The sequence below is a fragment of the Saimiri boliviensis genome, chromosome 3, assembly GCF_048565385.1.
Source record: "Saimiri boliviensis isolate mSaiBol1 chromosome 3, mSaiBol1.pri, whole genome shotgun sequence".
Taxonomy (NCBI): domain Eukaryota; kingdom Metazoa; phylum Chordata; class Mammalia; order Primates; family Cebidae; genus Saimiri; species Saimiri boliviensis.
In genome coordinates this window covers 37,432,405-37,454,319 of record NC_133451.1, presented here as the reverse complement: position 1 = coordinate 37,454,319, position 21,915 = coordinate 37,432,405, and the positions used below count along the sequence as shown (strand labels likewise).

Here is a 21,915-nt window from a genome sequence, read left to right as displayed (position 1 = left end):
GATGGATGAATGAACGAACACGATGTGAGACGTACACACAACAGAATAGTGCTCAGCTTTAAAAAGGAAGGATTCTGATTCTCCGTAATAATAATAGAATGATATGGATGAACCTTGAAGACATTATGCTCAATGAAATAAGCCAGTCTCAAAAAAAAAAAATACGGTATAATTCCACAGACATGAGGTACCTAGAGTAGTCAAATTCATAGAGACAGAAAGTAGAATTGTAGTTTCCAGGGTGTGAGGGGAGGAGAAAATGTGCAATTACTGTTTAATGGGCATAGAATTTCAGTTTGGGGTAATGAAAAAGCTCTGGAGATCGACAGTGATGGTAGCTGCACAATGGTGTGAATGTACTTAACGCCACTAAATTTTACATTTAAAAATGGTTAACGTTGGGTGCAGTGGCTCACACTGTAATCCTAGCACTTTGGGAGGCCGAAGCGGGCAGATCATGTGAGCTCAGGAGTTCGAGACCAGCCTGGGCAACATGGCGAAACCCTGTCTCTACAAAAAATACAAAAAAATTAGCCAGGCCAGTTGGAATGCACCTGCAGTCTCAGCTACTTGTGGGGCTGAGGGGGGAGGATGGCTTGAGTGCAGGAGGTCGAGGTTGCAGTGAGCAGTGATCACACCACTGCACTCCAGCCTGGGTGACAAAGTGGGACACTGTCTGAAAAAAATAAAAAATAAAAAGATGGTTAAAATGGTAAGTTTAATGTTATGTGTATTTTACCGCAATTTTAAAAAGTGTTAAGATTATAATGAATATACATAACACACAATACCACTAGCATGCAGTAGAGGGCGGATGGGGTTTAAGCTTTGCAGAAAAACTTGATTCGTTCAGCTCCTGCAGCCAATTCTGACCCTGTCAACGAATCATTCACACACCTGCAGCTCTGCTGCGACAGTGCACGCCCGGGGTAAGAACCTTAGCTTTGTTGGTTGTAACTCTCATGAAAAAGATAAAAGGGCTGCATGGGTCTTTTCTAAAGAGATAATTCGAGCTAATATAGAGGAAAGGAAAGTAGAGTTATTTGGATTTGTGGTATTTATTATTTTATCTAAATTAATGATTGGTGGATCTGAGAAATTTCTTGCAGCTGCTTGAGGGTGTGGGTTTCTTTTCGCTGATTGTGGATCAAACCTGGTCAGTCCTTCTATCCAGATTGAACGGTCCCAGGCATTGCGGCAAGTTTTCTCTCTTTTTTTCTCCATGGTGTATGTTGCCTCTGCTGGATAAAACCTTTGGCTAGTTAAGGCGCATTTCTTGCTCCTTTATCCCGTTGAAAAGTTCTGCCTTTGCGTTGCCTGTCTAAAAGTAGGGGCAGATCTGAGGGATCTTGTAGAACGCAGTTCTTGTTCAGTTTCCTTCAGAAATGGACAAAGAGGGCCATGGGTTGCTGTAAAGAAGAGTACGGTTAACCACCTGTGGGCATTTGATTTCTTGAAGCGCTTTCTCCCAGACCACCTACATTGAGCTATTAATTAGGAATGCATGCCGGGCGCGGTGGCTCAAGCCTGTAATCCCAGCACTTTGGGAGGCTGAGGCTGGTGGATCACGAGGTCAAAAGATCGAGACTATCCTGGTCAACATGGTGAAACCCCGTGTCTACTAAAAATACAAAAAATTAGCTGGGCGTGGTGGTGCGTGCCTGCAATTCCAGCTACTCAGGAGGCTGAGGCAGGAGAACTGCCTGAACCCAGGAGGCGGAGGTTGCGGTGAGCCGAGATCGTGCCATTGCACTCCAGCCTGGGCAATGAGAGCGAAACTCCGTCTCAAAAAAAAAAAAAAAAAAAAAAAGGAATGCATGCACTTTGAGTTTTAATTCTTTGTAATTTTTGTGAACTTACAAATTTCCTAAGAATATATATACATGTAGGCAAAGTCTCTTGAATTTCGTGGCACTTAGCAGAGTGTCCCATAGCAGCTGCATGAAGCTGCTGAGAGAGGTGCAGGGATGGGAAGGGAAGAAGTGGCCGCCACGGCAGGTGATCAGGTCAATGGATTCAACTTCGGTGATTCTGTCCTTAGGATGTGATTACATCCTAAGCTGCCTCATTTCAAGGTTTCAGGTGCCTTCCATTTGGGTTTAGCTACCAGCCAGAAGGGACCAAACAAGTCAGGGTTCAAATCTCTGCTTATTCACTGGATCATCTTGGGCAAGTTATTTTACCTCTGGGCTTTAACTCCTCCATACACATAGGAAATACTAAAAAGAAGTCATTTTTACTCTGAGGTTCCAAAGATCATTAAACATTCAATAGGTTCTTAATCTCTTTTCTATTTCTTTATATCACTGGGAAAAGAGAAATTAGATGATTAAATATTCTTTGGCAAAACACTAGTTGTCATTTGATGATGTCTTTTGACTTGACTTTTAAATTATAAGCTATTAAAGATTTATTAAGGAATGTCATTCTGTTTTTTACCTGCTTTTAGCATAGTAGTAGGAATATGATATTAATATATATACATAGTATTTATAGAAGACATCTTTCATCAAAAGTTTATGTCCTACTTTTAGGTTGGGCACAGTGGCTCATGTCTGTAATCCCAGCACTTTGGGAGGCTGAGGCGGGTGGATCACTTGAGGTCAGGAGTTCAAGACCAGCCTGGCCAAGATGATGAAACCCCATCTCTACTAAAAATACAGAAATTAGCTGGGCACGATCGGAGGTGCCTGTAATCCCAGCTATTCGGGAGGCTGGGGCAGGAGAGTTGATTGAACCTGGGAGCTGGAGCTTGCAGTGAGCCAAGATCATGCCACTTTACTCCTGCCTGGGCAACAAAGTGGGACTCAACCTCAAAAAAAAAAGGGTTTATGTCCTACTTTTAAAATTGCTTTAATGAGGCCAGGCACAGTGGCTCACACTTCTAATCCCACCCGTTTGAGAGACTGAGGTGGGAGGATTGCTTGAGGCCAGGAGTTTAAGACCAGCCTTGGCAACATAGTGAGGCCGTGTCTCTACATAAAAGTTATTCTGATAAAATGTCAGAATGCGGAAGTACTGCCTGAGAGATAGGACCTTTATAATTATCATATTAAGAGAAGTTCAGAAAGACTTAGTTCCTCTTCCATTGCAGTCCCAGATAAGACTCTGGTATTGGGCAGGGGGAAGAGGTGGTTAAGAGGCAGAAACTCTGACATCTCAGCCCAGAGAATTCCAGATAAAGCAGCTGGGTTAGATTCTGCTACATTCTTAAGGGGCCATGGCTCTAAGACCTAAAAGCTTAAAGTCAATTGCTACAAATTAAGCAGTCTGTGAGATGATAACATTAAAAGCACCTTTGTCAACCTAATGATTATAACCACCAGGGTCCTGCCAAGCCATAATGGAGCCTGAAGCAAAAGAAAGAATCAGTAACGCTGATCCTGTCTTTATGAAAAATTTTGATATTTTGTTCAACATAGATTTTTGCATTAATTTCCTTTCTTTTTTTCTTTTTTTTTTTTTTTTTTTTTGGAGATGGAGTCTTGCTCTGTTGCCCAGGCTGGAGTGTAGTGGCATGATCTAGGCTCACCACAACCTCCACCTCCTGGGTTCACGCAATTCTCCTGCCTTGGCCTCCTGAGTAGCTGGCATTACAGGTGCACACCACCATGCCTGGCTAATTTTTGTATTTTCAGTAGAGACAGGGTTTCACTGGGTTGGTCAGGCTGGTCTTGAAATCCTGACCTCTTGATCTGCCCGCCTTGGCCTCCCAAAGTGCTGGGATTACAAGGAGCCACCGCACCCAGCCTAATTTTCATTTTAAAAAGTATTTCATGTAAACATTTTCTTGATTACTGAGCTCCTTGGCATCCTCTTAACATTTATGCTTTCCTTGACTCACCTGAGTCTTGACCTGATCACTGCCACCGTTTATTAAGCGTGATATGCTAGGCATGGTACAAAGTGATTTATATACATTGTCGTATGCCTATTCACAAGCTTCATTTTACAGTTGACAAAACCAAACCTTCCAGAAGTTAAATAAATGGTCCAAGTTACATAGCTAATGAATGGTTAACACTGGACTTGAACGCAGACCCATCAATCCCTAAAACCAAAAAGTGATTTGAGCAAAAATTGCTCAAAAATTTTGATTCTATGCCATAACAGAACCCAGCAGCTGAATCTCAAAATCTTTGAAATCAACAAGCAGTTAAGATATTTAGATTTGTCTAATAATGGACTGAAGAGTGTAAGTTGGTATTCACTGGCAGGTCTCAGGTATTTAGATCTTTCTTCTAATGACTTTGACAGCATGCCTATCTGTGAGGAAGCTGGCAACATGTCACACCTGGAAATCCTAGGTTTGAGTGGGGCAAAAATACAAAAATCAGATTTCCAGAAAATTGCTTATCTGCATCTAAATACTGTCTTCTTAGGATTCAGAACTCTTTCTCATTATGAAGAAGGTAGCCTGCCCGTCTTAAACACAACAAAACTGCACATTGTTTTACCAATGAATACAAATTTCTGGGTTCTTTTGCGTGATGGAATCAAGACTTCAAAAATATTAGAAATGACAAATATAGATGGCAAAAGCCAATGTGTAAGTTATGAAATGCAACGAAATCTGAGTTTAGAAAATGCTAAGACATCGGTTCTATTACTTAATAAAGTTGATTTGCTCTGGGACCACCTCTTCTCTATCTAGATAATCAAGTCAAAGGCTCATGACGTCTGGTTCTTTAACCATCATGTATCAGGAATTCACAACATAAATGCTTTCATTCAATGCATACTTATGAGAGCATATTATGCATCATGTTGTGCTAATTATTAAAATGTTGACATTCATACCTATAGGCATTCATTCATTCATATGTGCATTCAACAAGTAGTTAATGAGCATGCACCATGTGTCAAGCACTGTTCTATGTTCTGAGGATACTGAAGTGAACAAGACAGACAGCGATCCCGGGAATGAGTGGAGAGGAGACAGTTGATAAACAAATGAATGAAGTTTATCTATCTACTAAGAGGTCATTCAGAAGAGATCATGAATGCATGGAAAATTATTTTCTGCATCTAGTGGCTTGGAAATTAAGATATTCTAAAATTTAACATATAGTTTTAAGAAAACAGAAAGAAAATATAAGGTTTATCATTATACATTAGATACTTTGAACACAATAATTTGAGTAGTAATTACACTTCCATGCCACATGTAAACTGATTTTCTATTAGAAATATTTAAAGGTAATGTAGAAAACTTACTCTTAAATATGCAACAGTTCAAAAATCTAGCAGAAACTAAGTTAATTAAACAGAACATTCACCTGTTTTTTTCTGATAATTACTCCGTGTTATATTTACATATTAATGCAGTATAATATTTTAGTATACATTACACTATGGGAGTCACTAAAATGTGAGCAAAGAAAAATATGGCCAGAGGCATCTTATTCGACCATGTTTTTAAAAGTTGGTGTTTTGAGAAGTCATCTAATTGTGGTGACCTTACCAAAATTATTGCTTTTTTCCAAGATGTTTGAGAGCACTTACCAGAAACAATAGTTTACAAAATATAAAAATTATATAATCAATGTGGGTAATTAACATTTTCACAAAAGAATTCTCCAAGTGTGTACAGTTAAGGGAGTTCCCACAAATAATCTATGCTCATATGTGTTCTCAAGATCCGATATAAGATGCTCTCTCTCTTTTACTGGTATGAGCAGCTAATGGAAAACTCAGAAGTGGCCCTCTCACTCCTTACTCTCCATAGGTTTTCTGGAACTTCTTCACTTCAAGAAAAAAAACTGCTTGGGAAGTTTCTAGAGAAAGAGAAATCCAGATGAGAGACAGGTAACATTCTAAGTGGCCTTATGTTTTGATTCTGGCCCAGCTTTGTTACCCACCATGTTTGCGTGCATGCCTGTGGGTGGGTGCGCCCATCGCCTCCCCTGGTTCCTGACCAGCCTCTGAGAATGATCGGAGCATGGCAAGCACAGAGACATCAGACGTCTCTCCACCCCATCCTCTTTCTGCTGAGAGTGTCTTTTGCTCCCTCTGTCTGTCTATGGGAGTGGAGGTGGAGAGTCAATGTATAACAGACACATACAAATGGAAGCAGAAAAACTCCCACACTAACTTGTCACCTGCCCTCAGTGCCTTCAGAGTGCCCGGTGTGGGGAGACGTAGAGTTGAATTGTTTACTAATTTGAAGTTAGAACCTAGCCACTTCTCTCCACTTCCACGGAAACATTCTGGCACAAGTTACTCTGCAGTGTTCCAAGCCAAGGAGTCTTCCCTGCCAGCCTCCTGGGTCCCAGTCCTTCCCCCCCAGCACACTTTAAAATGGATGTCAGAACTTGCCCCTCCTGGACTCTAAATCCGCTGCTTTCTCATTTCAGTCAGAGGAAAACTGCCAAGTGCTTTTATTTATGTTGTGGGAGAATCAAAACATAAGGCCACTTAGAATGTTACCTCTCTCTCATCTGGATTTCTCTTTTATTTCCGGTTTGATTATGTTGTGGGAGGGACCTGGTGGGAAGTAATTGAATCATAGAGATGGGTCTTTCCCGTGCTGTTGTCATGATAGCAAATAAGTCTCACAAGATCTGGTGGTTTTATAACGGGGGATTTCCCTGCACATGCTCTCTTGCCTGCTGCCACATAAGACATGACTTTGCTCCTCATTCGCCTTCTGCCATGATTGTGAGGTCTCCCCAGGCATGTGGAACTGTGAGTCATAACACATAAATGTATTGTTTTGTTTCCAGTCTCCCGTTTTTTTACCCTCTCTCTAGAATGTGAGCTGTGTAGAAACAGAAATCTGTTCCCCAGTACCTAGAAAAGTTTCTGGCAGAGTAGGTACTTAATAAATATCTTGAATAATGAATATTGTAAAAATCTTAGTTCTCCAGCTACCTCTGTGTTATGTCTAATCAAATCAGGTGAAGCCTGACATGTTTCCCAATGTCCTCAGAATTCTATATCCATGGTTTCCTCATCTATCAAATGGGAGTAATAGTATTTCCCTCACAGAGTATAGTGATAAATAAATGAGATAATATACATGAAGCAATTAGTGTGCATCTTGGCACATTGAAGTCTAACCTGAAAGTTTTGATTCTATGCCATAACAGAATTCAACAGCTGAATATCAAGAGCTTTGAATTCAACAGGAAGTTAAGATATTTATAGTTGTCTAAGAACAGACTGAAGACTGTAGCTTGGTATTCACTGGCAGATCTCAGACTTTTAGATCTTTCTCTTTTTCTTTCTTTTTTTTTTTTTTTTTTTTTTTTTGAGACAGAGTTTCACTCTTTTTGCCCAGGCTGAAGTTCACAATGGTGCGATCTCCACTCCCCAGAACTTCTGCCTCCTGGATCCAAGCGATTCTCCTGCCTCAGCCTCCTGAGTAGCTGGGATAACAAGCATACGCCACCACGCCCAGCTAATTTTGTATTTTTTAGTAGAGATGGGGTTTCTCTGTGTTGGTCAGGCTGGTCTTAAACTCCCTACCTCAGGTGATCTGCCTGCCTTGGCCTCCCAAAGTGCTGGGATTACAGATGTCAGCCACCACGCCCAGCCTAGATCTTTCTTTTAATGACTTTGAAACCATGCCTATCTGTGAGGAAACTAGAAACGTCCCATCTGAAAATTGTTTTTTGACATTATTACTATTATTTGGCAGTGATCCAGATTGCTTTTGCCACCAACCTGAAGACATATAGAGGCAGAAGGACAGGAATCATTCTGTTTGTTTCATGTTTTGGAACTTCCATGTATATAGGTAAGTGTGTTGAAAGTCAGATATTAGCTCCAGGGACTTTCTATATCCACAAATACAAAAATTGAGGGATAACTCCATGATATCAAGTCAAAGGCTCACAACGTCTGTATAATAAAACAAATTACTTTCTGTTGTCTTGAAATCTTCAGGTTATCAACGATGTGAGGGAGGGTGTTGAGTCTGACCTGAAAATGCAGTTCTTAAACAGATGTAATGTAAGCTTCATTGAGAAAAGAGACTACTAGTGAAAAGATACTATTCATTTGATGGCCTTATGAGAGCTAAATATTGCATTTAATTTTCTTTCTTTTTTTTTTTTTTTTGAGACAGAATTTCACTCTTGTTACCCAGGCTGGAGTGCAATGGTGCGATCTTAGCTCACCGCAACCTCCACCTCCTGGGTTCAGGCAATTCTCCTGCCTCAGCCTCCTGAGTAGCTGGGATTACAGCACGCACCACCAAGCCCAGCTAATTTTTTTGTATTTTTAGTAGACACGGGGTTTCACCATGTTGACCAGGATGGTCTCGATCTCCTGACCTTGTGATCCACCCGCCTCAGCCTCCCAAAGTGCTGGGGTTACAGGCGTGAGCCACCGCGCCCGGCCGCATTTAATTTTCTATTGCATTTAATTATGCTGCTTCTCTCTGAGAATCCTGGCTTGCCTCAACATTGGAGACATTGCACAGTAACCAGCTTGGAGACATATCAGCCAATGCTCTAAGATCAAGTCGAAGACACAACATACAGTTCAGGACCCTATTCCAACCTCTTCGTGAATATAGTCAGCTGTTGGCTTTTTTTTTTTTTTTCACAAATAAAAATCCTACAGGATTTAACAAACAAAATAAAAACCTAACATTATATACTGTCTTTTTAGGGTTTTGAGCTCATCTTCATCATCCATAGGAGGAAATCAGTGGTAAAATCCTTGGAAATACAATGAGACTCATCGAAAACATTTACATATTTTGTAGTATTGTTATGACAGCAGAGGGCGAGGTTCCAGAGCTGCCAGGAGAAAGGGAGCTGATGACCAACTGCTCCAACATGTCTTTAAGAAAGGTTCCTGCGGACTTGACCCCAGCCACAAGCACACTGGATTTATCCTATAACCTCCTTTTTCAACTCCAGAGTTCAGATTTTCATTCTCTCTCCAAACTGAAAGTTTTGATTCTATGCCATAACAGAATCCAGCAACTGAATCTCAAAATCTTTGAATTCAACAAGGAGTTAAGATATTTAGATTTGTCTAATAACAGACTGAAGAGTGTAAGTTGGTATTCACTGGCAGGTCTCAGGTATTTAGATCTTTCTTTTAATGACTTTGACAGCATGCCTATCTGTGAGGAAGCTGGCAACATGTCACACCTGGAAATCCTAGGTTTGAGTGGGGCAAAAATACAAAAATCAGATTTCCAGAAAATTGCTCATCTGTATCTAAATACTGTCTTCTTAGGATTCAGAACTCTTTCTCATTATGAAGAAGGTAGCCTGCCCGTCTTAAACACAACAAAACTGCACATTGTTTTACCAATGAATACAAATTTCTGGGTTCTTTTGCGTGATGGAATCAAGACTTCAAAAATATTAGAAATGACAAATATAGATGGCAAAAGCCAATTTGCAAGTTATGAAATGCAACGAAATCTGAGTTTAGAAAATGCTAAGACATCGGTTCTATTACTTAATAAAGTTGATTTGCTCTGGGACCACCTTTTCTCTATTTTCCAATTTGTTTGGCATACATCAGTGGAATACTTTCAGATCCGAAATGTGACTTTTAGTGGTAAGGTTTATCTTGACCACAATTCATTTGACTACTCAAATACTGTAATGAGAACTATAAAACTGGAGCATGTGCATTACAGAATGCCTTACATTCAGCAGGATAAAATCTATTTGCTTTTGACCAAAATGGACATAGAAAACCTGACAATATCAAATGCACAAATTCCACATATGCTATTCCCTAATTATCCTACAAAATTCCAATATTTAAATTTTGCCAATAATATCTTAACAGACGAGTTGTTTAAAAGAACTATCCAATTGCCTCACTTGAAAACTCTCATTTTGAAGGGCAATAAGCTGGAGACACTTTCTTTAGTGAGTCGCTTTTCTAGCAACACACCCTTGGAACACGTGGATCTGAGTCAAAATCTATTACAACATAAAAATGATGAAAATTGCTCATGGCCAGAAACTGTGGTCACCATGAACCTGTCATACAATAAATTGTCTGATTCTGTTTTCAGGTGCTTACCCAAAAGTATTCAAATACTTGACCTAAATAATAACCAAATCCAAGCTGTACCTAAAGAGACTATTCATCTAATGGCCTTACAAGAGCTAAATATTGCATTTAATTTTCTAACCGATCTCCCTGGGTGTAGTCATTTCAGTAGACTCTCAATTCTGAACATTGAAATGAACTTAATTCTCAGCCCATCTCTGGATTTTTTTCAGAGCTGTCAGAAAGTTAAGACTCTAAATGCAGGAAGAAATCCGTTCTGGTGTACCTGTGAATTAAAACGTTTCATTCAGCTTGAAACATATTCAGAAGGCATGATGGTTGGATGGTCAGATTCATACATCTGTGAATACCCTTTAAACCTAAGGGGGACTCGGCTAAAAGATGTTCATCTTCCTGAATTATCTTGCAACACAGCTCTGTTGATTGTCACCATTGTGCTTATCATGCTAGTTCTGGGGTTGGTTGTGGGCTTCTGTTGTCTCCACTTTGATCTGCCCTGGTATCTCAGGATGCTAGGTCAATGCACACAAACGTGGCACAGGGTTAGGAAGACAGCCCAAGAACAACTCAAGAGAAATGTCCAATTCCATACATTTATTGCATATGGTGAACATGATTCTCTATGGGTGAAGAATGAATTGATCCCCAATCTAGAGAAAGAAGACGGTTCTATCTTGATTTGCCTTTATGAAAGAAACTTTGACCCTGGAAAGAGTGTTAGTGAAAATATTGTGAGCTTCATGGAGAAGAGTTACAAGAGCATCTTTGTTCTGTCTCCCAACTTTGTCCAGAGTGAGTGGTGCCATTATGAACTCTACTTTGCCCACCACAATCTCTTCCATGAAAATTCTGATTGTCTAATTCTTATCTTACTGGAACCCATTCCATTCTACTGCATTCCCACCAGGTATCCTAAACTGAAAGCTCTCCTGGAAAAAAAAGCATATTTGGAATGGCCCAAGGATAGGCGTAAATGTGGGCTTTTCTGGGCAAACCTTCGAGCCGCTCTTAATATTCGTGTATCAGCCACCAGAGAAATGTGTGAACTACAGGCATTCACGGAGTTCAATGAAGAGTCTCGAGGTTCTACAGTCTCTCTGATGAGAACAGACTGCCTATAAAATGCCACAGCCCTGGGGAAGTTGGGGAACACATACATTGTTGGGATATAAATTGATACAACCTTTATGGTGGGAATTTGGCAATATTTGTTAAAATAGAAAATGGCTATAACCTTTATATCAGTTTCTGGAAGGATTTCTAAGAATGTATCCTATAGAAACATCTTTACAAGTTTATAAGGGCTTATGTAAAAAGGTGTTCATCCCAGCATTGTGTATATTCATGAAAAATAGAAAACATACTCACGTCCACAAAATAAGGTCTAATTCAATCAATTATAGTATGTTAATGTAATACAATATTACATCACACTACAAAGAATGAGGTAGCTCTATATTTACTGGTATGGAAAAATTATATTAATGTGTTATAAACTACTAGGTTGGTGCGAAAATAATTGTGGTTTTTTTTGTCATTGAAATGGCATTGAAATAAAAGTGTAAAGAAATCTATACCAGCCAGGTGCAGTGGTTCACGCCTGTAATCCCAGCACACTGGGAGGCTGAGGTGGGCGGATCACAAGGTGAAGAGATCGAGACCATTCTGGCCAACATGGTGAAACCCCATCTCTACTGAAACTACAAAAATTAGCCGGGCGTGGTGGCACACACCTGTAGTTCCAGCTACTCAGAAGGCTGAGGCAGGAGAATTGCTTGAACCCAGGAGGCAGAGGTTGCAGTGAGCTGAGATTGCACCACTGTGCTCTAGCCTGGCAACAGAGTGAGACTCTGTCTAAAAAAAAAAAGAGAGAGAAAAAGAAAGAAAGAAAGAAAAAAGAAAGAAATCTATACCAGATGTAGTAACAGTGGTTTGGGTCTGGGAGGTTAGATTACAGGAAGCATTTGATTTCTATGTTGTATATTTCCAAAATGTTTGAATTGTTTAAAATGAGTCTGTATTTCTTTTATAAGTAGAAAAAACAATAAAGATAATTTTTAAAGACTACACATCCTACTCATTTGGCTTGATTCTTCTTTCTGGTCTCACAGGTCACAGTAAGAAAACAAGCACTCCTGAAATATAATTTTTGCAAAATTATATTTCAGAAACAAACACCATGTCACTTTCCTGGTTAGAAAAATAATGTATGGCTTAAACACATGGTTCAGGAGGAGAATGTCATGCTCCTTTAAGATCTGACACCAATCTCCTTTTATCTCCTTGCATCTTCTTTATTTTTTATTTCTAGAGACTAGCTCTTGCTCTGTCACCCAGGCTGGAATGCAGTGGTATAATCATAGCTCACTGCAGCATTGCACTCCTGGCCTCAAACCATCCTCCTGTCTTGGACTCCCAAACTGCTAGGATCACAGGTGTGAGCCACCACACCCAGCCCCTCCTTGCATCCTATCATTGGGCCCTATGGAGCTACTGGCCCTTCCCCAAAACTTTCAGTGTTCTTCAATGGTTCCAGAGCCTAGATTTTGCACTGTGCCTACTGTGATGCCTTCCCCACTTGGGTTTGTTCAGGAAATCTTGTAGTTCCCTCAGGACACAATCCACATGTCGACTCTTCTTTGAAATCTTCCTCAGTCTTTCCCCTAAGCGTGATGCTTCTTGATTCTCTTCCACACTTTGGACATATTTCTATCATCAACCTAATTATGTCCATTTTTAAAGTTTCTGTTTCTCACTAGACTATGAACTCCTCAAAGGCTAAGACAGACTTACCCCTGCCCTGTGTCTGCAGCAGTCCCTGGTTCAGAACAGGTGCTCAATGAACATTTAGGGAATGGACATTGAATTGGCTAGAGGAGCTCAGTGGGAACTCAGCTGGCTTAAGGATAGGTAGTGGAATTTAAAGGAATACTCTGAGAAGCTGGGCAGGAAGAGCAGGAATAGGTTAAACTCACATAAAAAGACAGAGAATCCAGAATTGAAGGATTCCTAAGTAGAGCTCAAGTCATGTGAAATCGCCAAAATTTGGTTGCTCTTGACCTAGAAAAAAATATCTACTTTTAAAAATTTCATTCCATCTGTATTATTCAGGGTTCTCTAGTGGGACAGAACTAATAGGATATATATATATATCCCTTATATAAACTCCCCTTTATATGTAAGCTCCCCTTTATATAAATATATATTTACTCCTCTTTATGTCTCTATTTTATTTTTATTTTATGTTTATTAAGGAGTATTGGCTCACACAATTACAAGGTCCCACAATAGGCTGTCTGCAAGCTGAGGAGCAAGGAAGCCAGTCTGAGTCCTAAAGCTGAAGAACTTGGAGTGTGATGTTGAGGGCAGGGAGCACGCTGCATGGGAGAAAGGTGTAGGCTGGGAGGCTAAGCCCGTCTAGTTTTGTCATGTTCCTCTGCCTGCTTTATTCTAGCCACACTGGCAGCTGATTAGATGGTGCCTACCCAGACTGAGGGTGGGTCTGCCTTTCCCATTCTACTGACTCACAGGTTAATGTCCTTGGCAACACCTTCACAGACACACTCAGGAACAATACTTTGCATCCTTCAATCCAATCAAGTTGACACTCAGTATTAGCCATCACACCATCTACTGAGACTAATCTAACAAGTTAAAACTGGATTCTGCATCTAATTTATTTTCTTATAGTTTGTGAGCTTGTGAATTCCTCATGCTAGTGGCTATTTAAAAAATTGTACTCAAGAAGACCAAGCTGAGAATACAGGGAGGGGACGGGGTGTCGATCTAGAAGGCAGGTTGTGCTACCATTTGGCCAGTAGCTGGATTGAGGAGCTAGAGTCCAGCAGCCTGAGTGTTAAGCATCTCCCTTTCTCCTCCCTGGTGAGCCCATGGTCTGTCTGGCAGAAGGGGAAACCCAAGGAAACCAGAGTGGAGTGGGGACAGGGCATGGGGAGGGTGCCTTTCCTGGAGGGACACTGTTACGAGTGTGATTCTTGGCTTCTGGAGGAGTGAGACTGATTCTGCATAAGGGTTTGTAAATTTTGAGTAAATTATTCAGAATGAGACTTTCACCTTTAATTAATCAACTCACCTTTAATTATTTAATGAACTCGCCTTTGATTAATTAATTCACCTTTAATTAATTGGGAACATGCAAAGAATTTAAGATTAGCCCTAAAGTCACCAGGATTTAGTTATTTCATGATAGAACCCTCGGTTTAGCAAAACCATTTAAAAAATAGATATGTTCTATTACATTTTTAAAAATAACACATTAAGCTGAGCTCTCAGCAACTTCACAGCTGGATAATCCTTAAATCTTGCCTATCAAGTCATTGTACTGTTTCTGTCTCAGAAACTTAGATACTATCCAAAATTTCCTAATATGCTTGGTTTTGACTCTTATGATTTACAATCAGAAAAAAAGAATTTTGCATGAGTTGAATGTTATTTGCTTTTGAGGCTTGAAATACAAGTAACGCTGAGCCTCCTACAAACCTGATGATATGCTTTTACCCAAGAAATTTCAGATTTCAATGAAGACCCACTGTTCTGACGCATGACACTGATGGAGAAGGGAGCATACCCAGACTGAATGCTGTAACAGCTGCTGGTGTCGTGAACGCCGATCATGTTTTTAAAATGCCTCTGGAGCTTGCAAACTTTCAAGTTCCTTTTTATTTCCTTGCCATTTCTCAACTTGGAGCTTTTTTTTTTTTTTTTTTTTTTTTTTTTCATTTTTACCCCAAGGAAACTGAACTCTTAACTGAAGTCTGTCTGTGCATTCCTCAGGGGGCCTTCACAATCTCTCAGCATCTCTACAAGTAAATGGCAGTCCTTTCTGGACATCAACAGTTGAGGTGTTGAGAATGGTCTGTATTCTCTCAGTAGATGTGGCAAAGAGGGCTGTACAGAAATGGAATTGCAATCCTTGAATTCCGGACGGATTAGTGGGAAAATGAATTGTACATCTAATTTTTGGCAAATGTTGCTCCAAATTCACTCCTTTTTCTATGATGACGAACCATTCAAGAGAAGCATAGACTAGGCATATTTAAAGTGAGTGAGAATTTGGAGATTGTCAAGTATAATTCTCACTTTCAAATGGGGAAATTGAGGTTTTAGAATTTTAAATGACCCATCCAAGCCCAAGGTCATAGTCTTTTAACTCTTAATGTTTTTCCTGCCAGTCCGCAACAAAGTGGCCTTTACGCTTTGCATTTGATTTTTATTCTCTCATTCCTTCTATTGTAATTCTCAATCACAGAGCTCTCTGCAGTCTTCCTCCATGGCCAGAGCATTCTGTATTTGCCATCTGATTCCCTCACTGAAAAAAAGCATCCTTTTGCCGTCAGTAACTTGCAATGGAGGCTGCTCCTCGATCAGCCACCCCTGGTCTAGGAGCCAGAAAAATGTTCTCTGTGTAACGGATGTAGAACAATGGGGAGTCTGTTAGTCCCTGGAGGTTTCAAAGGCAACTTAATCACTGGCATCCTGCTGGGGATACATCCCCTGGTCCCTGAGCTCAGGATTCCACCTGGTGTGCTGTGACCCATGACGTGCTACTGGTATTGGTCCTTTTAACCCTGGACAAGATCCTTCAGGACCCACTTGAGGGAGGGAGTGGGTCTGGTGGTACATCCTGAAGTCCCCCCAGGGTGCACGCACAATGAAAAACTCCTGGCTCTGGATCTGGAAGTGGCCTACACCTGTACATCTATTCGACAGCCAGCTGCTGAGACACTGCCCTCCTTCACCGATGGAGGCTCTGAGCTGCCGGACGACACTGTGTTCCAGGTGTCCAAGGACAAAGATGCAGCCACCAGTAGGGGTGTTCAGGGTTAGGATCAGGGAGGCTGGGCGGGGGCTCCTGGCCAGCACAACTCCACACGGCCCCATGTCTGCCTCTTCACGATGAGAGATGCTTGTCTTCAGAATCTGTCTTGTTAGTGGTGCCCCAGCAGCCTCAAGGGTAACGGTTAATACTCTAACAACACATGCACATTCTCATAATTATTTTGAAATACTAATGAAAAGCCAGGAGAGTGGACTCTAAATCCATTCACATTTTCCCCAAGACATTTATTTCAGTATTCTTTCTGCCCTTCACATCTTTGCTCTAATCCCTTTTCCATTGAAGCCTTCCTGGATGACCCAGTTGGAAATGGCGGCACTCATTGTCCACCTTCCTTGCTTTTTATTTCTCCATAGCATTTGCCATCTTCTAAGTTACTAGACGTCTTTCTCTTTATCCTGCTGATGCCCTGTCTTCCCCCACTAGAAGGCAAACTCTTTTAGAGTAGAGATTTTGTCTGTTTTCACGCTGCTGATAAAGACATGCCTGAGACTGGTTAATTTATAAAGATAAAGAGGTTTCATGGACTCACAGTTCCATGTGCCTGGAGAGGCCTCACAATCATGGCAGGAGGTGAAAGGCATGTTGTACATGGTGGCAGACAAGAGGGCATGAGAGCCAAGCAAAAAGGAAAACCCTTTATAAAACCATCAGATCTCATGAGAGTTATTCACTACCATGAGAACAGCATTGGGAAAAACCACCCCATGATTCCATTATCTCCTACCGAGTCCTTCCCATAACATGTGGGAATTGAGAGCTACAATTCAAGATGCGATTTGGGTGGGGATACAACCAAACCACATCCGAGGCAGATCTGTGTTTTTGCGGACACTTTCTGGGACCTGCCATCACTGGCCTCTTTCTTATCCCCACCCCCACACACTTCATGGATCTTCTCTCTGCCTCTTCCTATTAGAAACTGCCAGATCTCAGGGGCTTGCTGTGGGCAGCCCTTTAACTATTTTGGAGTCTGCAGATTATATGAATTACTGCTAATGGGGTTCCTGGCTCCCTCACCCCAACCACTGCCCCTGTTCTTTTGCTGTCTCAGCCTTTTTAGAGGAGATGGGTTAGTACTGGACCAACGAAGCCCTGATCTCCCTTTGCCCCAGTGCTTCAGAAGGCCTCCCTTGAACTTTCTAAGTCCTTCTGAGGGCCTGGTACAGCTTGGACTGTCAGTGATCCCCAAGTGGGATGCCCCAGCCCAGACCCAGAACCATGTAGTCCCCAGTCTTCATTTCTCCCCTTCGAGATGACCTCTGATCCTCTACCCCAAACATGGAGTAAACCGGATATCCCAAGACACTCTGGAATTCGCATCTATGGGGTCCTGCCAGAGACTGGTATTGGGTCCACACTTGAGGTGGGTGCCCTGGCAAGCAGTATAGGCCCCCCAGGATTGGGCCTGAGAATGGTGCTGGCTTGTTGAATGGGGCGACTCTCACATTGAACACAAAATGACTTCAAGGGTTTGGCTACCAGCAGCTCCTGGGTTTGAACTGACCCTTGGCCCTGAGCCACAAGTGTGGACCTGTGTCCATCTGTGTTTTGACTGTGGTGCCACCTCTTGTCTTGAGGGTGGCAGGTGTGCTAGCAGGTGTCCTTTACCCTGTGCCTCCCTGTGCCCCAGCCTCTGGCATCCAGGGCAATAGTTGCCATTGCTGCATGCTCTGAGCCATGTGCCAGGCAGTCCTTCAAGGATGGCTTTCAAAACTGAACACCAATGGGCCTTCCAATCAACGTCCTCTCTTGTCTCCCGTGGTGACTTGGTGCCCTGCCAGTCAGTATTAAGCTGTGCCTGATGAGGGAGGAATGTTTCTTGCAGGAGTGAGACTGCTCTTCTTTCCTTGTGCACAGACCCCTTGCCTACCCTCCCTGCTATTGGCGGTGTGTGGAAGGCAGGGCTTCAGTCAAAATCAAAAGTGCTTCCATTGTAGGAATGCAGTGGTTACCAGCTCAAGAGGCCAAGAGAAAATGCGGCTGGATGGTGGGTGGTTCGATGTTTATACTATAAAATTCTGAATGGTAAACAACAGAATCAGCAAACGAATACTGTACCAGCTCACATTTCCCTGCATCCTCTGGGGAATGCTTGCATCCATGAGGCACAGTAACAACCTTTGAGAGTCACAGGAAGCCAGGGTGGATGGACGATGTGGCGGCACGAGGAATAATTCAACCAGCGTTACAAACATACTGTCAGGGAACTGCAGAGGCAAGAAGACCTATACCACGTAATGCGAGCAGGCTCTGAAGAGCTGCCTTGTGGTTAAGTACAACACAGCTGCTGTGTTCTTCTCGGTGAGAGACACAATTAACCAGGAACGGCGCACTGGACAATAAAATGCATGAAGAGACGGCTCCTGGGTTTGAACAGAAAGAGATGTTGCTTAGATGCTACAAAGAATCCTCACAGGTACCAGCTGGAAAATAAACAATAGGCAAATGACTCTTTTGTACCTATCCTCATTAATAACTCTGGACCTCAAATGAGTCCATTCATTTCAAAAACCTTTTTTTTTTCTTTTGAGACAGGAGCTCATTCTCACCTGCAGTGCAGAGGTATAGCAGTGCGATCACAGCTCTCTGTAACTTCCACCTCCAGGGCTCCAGTGATCCTCCTATCTTGGCCTCCTGAGTAGCTGGGACTACAGGCATATACTACAGCTCCTAGCTAATTTTTGTATATTTTTTGGTAGAGACAGGGTTTTGCCATGTTACCCAGGCTGGTCTTGAACTCCTGGGCTCTAGCAATCTGCCTGCCTTGGCCTCTCAAAGTGCTGAGATTACAGATGTGAGCCACTGTGCCTAGCCTCAAAACATTTTTTTTTTTTTTGAGATGGAGTCTTGCACTATTACCCAGGCTGGAGTACTGTGGCACAATCTTGGCTCACTGCAACCTCTGCCTCCCAGGTTCAAGCAATTCTCCTGCCTCAGCCTCCCAAGTAGCTGGGATTACAGGTGTGCACCACCATGCCTGGACAATTTCTGTATTTTTAGTAGAGATGGGGTTTCGCCATGTTGGCCAGGCTGGTCTCGAACTCCTGACCTCCGATGATCTTCCCATCTCAGCCTCCCAAAGTGCTGGGATCACAGGCGTGAGCCACTGCTCCTGGCCAAAACATATTTTTTAATCAAATTATTTTATAGATAGGGGCCCTGCAGTCCTGAGAAGGAGTATATCTTGGCTTATGCAGCAAGAATGTGTATTGCTTCTGATTTCTTAGCTGTACAATGATTTGTTTCAATTTCAGAGGAAGTCATTGGCCCTAGGACAGTTTTTGTCTTGAGTGCTAATGGATGATGTGTTGAAATTCAGTGGTAAGGTGGATTGCTCTGGCAGATTGGAACAGGCAGATGCTAAGACCACAATATTAAGCTTATTGAATGTTCTTCCTGTGACGTTTATTAAAAATGGAAAAGAGACGAGGTCTTTCTTATTTTAGGTCATGATGGGTTAAGGCACCACATTATTAGACTGTGTTCTCCCTGTGAAGAGAGTTAGATCCTTAGTCATGCCCAGGAAACTTCTAGACCTGAGGACTTTAAGTGTCTTTCCTCACAGCAGTGACTTTGGCCCGGGGAAAAGCAAACAAACAAACAAAAAAACCAAAACCAAACAAACAAAAACAGGCCAAAGAAAGCTGCTGAAAGAATCTTTGCTAGCTCTGATATTCCACTGCAGTCGGTATCTTTGATTCCTGGACTCACTACCCCTGCACCCTCAATGTCTTTCTGGCTCTTTTATTTCTGGAAAAATGTTTCCATCATGCTGTCGTTAGCATCCTGACCTTGTACTTACCGATATAAGGCGCTAACCTTTCTTAAGGCTTTATTTATTTATTTAGAGACAAGTTCTCACTCTGTTGCCGAAGCTGGGGTGCAGTGACATGACCACAGTTCACTTCAAGCTCCACCCCTCCCAGCTCAAATGATCCTCCCACCTCAGCCTCCCATGTAGCCGGGACTATAGGCATGTGCACGTGCCACCATGTTCTGCTCACATCTTAATTTTTTTTGTAGAGACAGGGTCTCACTATATTGTCCAGGCTGATCTTGAACTCCTGGGCTCAAGTGATCCTCCCACCTGAGCCTCCCAAAGTGTTGGGAATACAGGCATGAGCCACCATGCGCAGCCCTTCTTGAGATTTCAAATGTGCCAGCCACTGTTTTAAGTCTGTCACGAGTTATACTTCTTAAATTGCGTAGGTATAAGGGTTAAATATTATAATTATTCCTATTAACAGATAAAGTCCCCAACCAGAAGTCAAGGTTTCATGGCTAGTGACAGAGATGCAAGACTGTGATGACAGAGCCTGCTCTGTGTGTGTGTGTGTGTGTGTGTGTGTGTGTGTGTGTGTGTGTGTGACAGAGTCTCACTCTCACCCAGGGCTGGAGTACAATGATGCTGTCTCACTCACTGCAACATCCACCTCCCAGGTTCAAGTGATTTTCCTGCCTCAGCCTCCCGAGCAACTGGGATTACAGGTGTGTACCACCACACCCGGCTACATTTTATATTTTTTGTAGCGATGGGGTTTCACCATGTTGGCCAGGCTGGTCTTGAACTCCTGACCTCAGGTGATCCACCCACCTTGGCCTCCCAAGTAATGGATTACAGGCATAAGCCACCGTCCCTGCCCAGAGCCTGCTTTCACAGATGCTCTGCAATACTGGTAGAGCAAGAGCTTGTGACGTGAAGAATTCATTTCTTTCCTATGTATAGTAACATGGACAGACTGGTTCCTACTAGACCCTATTCTTGGATGGCGGTATCTCATTGTGGAAAAGCAATTCTTATCATGATGCGTGTAACCCAAATGCTGCCAGTCCTCACCAGCCTGTGGCTACAAAGAAGGCATGACAACATCAGTAAGCCCAGTTCTTATTCCTGCTCCCACCTGCTGGGGCGGGACCTCTTGCCCTTCTGCAAACGTGCACACGAGTATTTCCATTCAAACCTGAGATTCTCGCAGGTGCCAACAGCTGACCGTCAGCTCCTCTCACCATGCTGCTGTAGTCTACTCCCCTCCAGCTTGCAGCAGCTACCCCTGGGCCCTTTGCATGTCCTTGCAAGAGTCTCTCACTGTTGACCTTGCTGAACGAAGGTGCTTTCCCAATGATGGTTACGACCATGCTAAGGGTGCTTTCTCCCAGTAATCCCAAATGCAACTATCCTCGAGACAGGAGCCATGTCGGGTTCCACAGAGCTAGCAGTAGGTTCGGTAATTCTCTCCTCAAAATTGTGTGTCAACCTCTCAGCATCCCAGCGCTTTGATGCTGGGATCCGCCATCTCACCGAGTTTCTCATGAAATCCATTTCTTCAGCTCTCACTCCTCCTTCATGGGGTTTCCAAACCAGGCCAAGGGGGCAAGGAGGGAGACAGCACCCCATCCTTTCCACTGTCCTGATTGCATCCCATCCCTCCTTTCCGACCCCCAAATATTCCTCCTTCCACCCACCTACGCATATCAATTCATGCACACAGATGCAGAGGAGTAAACATCACCCAGATAAAGGCCAAACTGTTATTCTTGGTTTGGGTGCAGCCAGGACACCCAGATCCATGTTTTCTGCAAATTGGATGGGAAAGTTTGTCTTCTAAAGCTGCCTGGGAGAGGTGGGAAATTAACTCCATCATCAGAGCCTCAGAGAAAACATAGAGCCAGCATCCTCCTTAGCCCTTCCAAGCAGGTAGCTGAAGAAACTTTAACTTGAACTATTATCACGGATTAAAAACGGAATAGATTGAATTTTGCTTTGAATTTTTTACTGTCTCAAAACTCACCTTCGGGCTGAAGAACAAAAATGACATATGAAGATCATTAAAAAGGAAAAACCTTTGTCTCACTGTATTGCCCAGGCTGATCATGAACTCCTGGGCTCAAGGGATCCTCCCACCTCAGCCTCCCAAAGTGTTGGGAATATAGGCATGAGCCACCATGCTCAGCCCTTCTTGAGATATCAAATGTGCCAACCACTGTACTAAGTCCGTCATGATTTATACTTGTTAAATCACATAGATCTAAGATCTAAACCAAATCCAAATAATAAAATA

General features: G+C 42.4%; 1 protein-coding gene across 2 annotated transcripts; it reads left to right on the top strand.

Annotated features, from left to right (window-relative positions):
- The first annotated feature begins 870 nt into the window (after window positions 1–870).
- TLR10 (toll like receptor 10) lies at window positions 871–12,065 on the top strand. 2 transcript variants are annotated; one of them, XM_010338189.3, is made up of 3 exons: window positions 871–929; window positions 7,643–7,741; window positions 8,620–12,065. In XM_010338189.3, exon 3 carries the CDS (start codon window positions 8,682–8,684, stop codon window positions 11,115–11,117), a length of 2,436 nt encoding a protein of 811 aa, XP_010336491.3. In that variant the 5' UTR covers window positions 871–929; window positions 7,643–7,741; window positions 8,620–8,681; the 3' UTR covers window positions 11,118–12,065. The 2 variants fall into 2 exon arrangements, with proteins under 2 accessions (XP_010336491.3, XP_074252106.1); XM_074396005.1 differs by lacking the exon at window positions 7,643–7,741 and having other exon boundaries at window positions 879–929.
- Window positions 12,066–21,915: the final 9,850 nt, after the last annotated feature.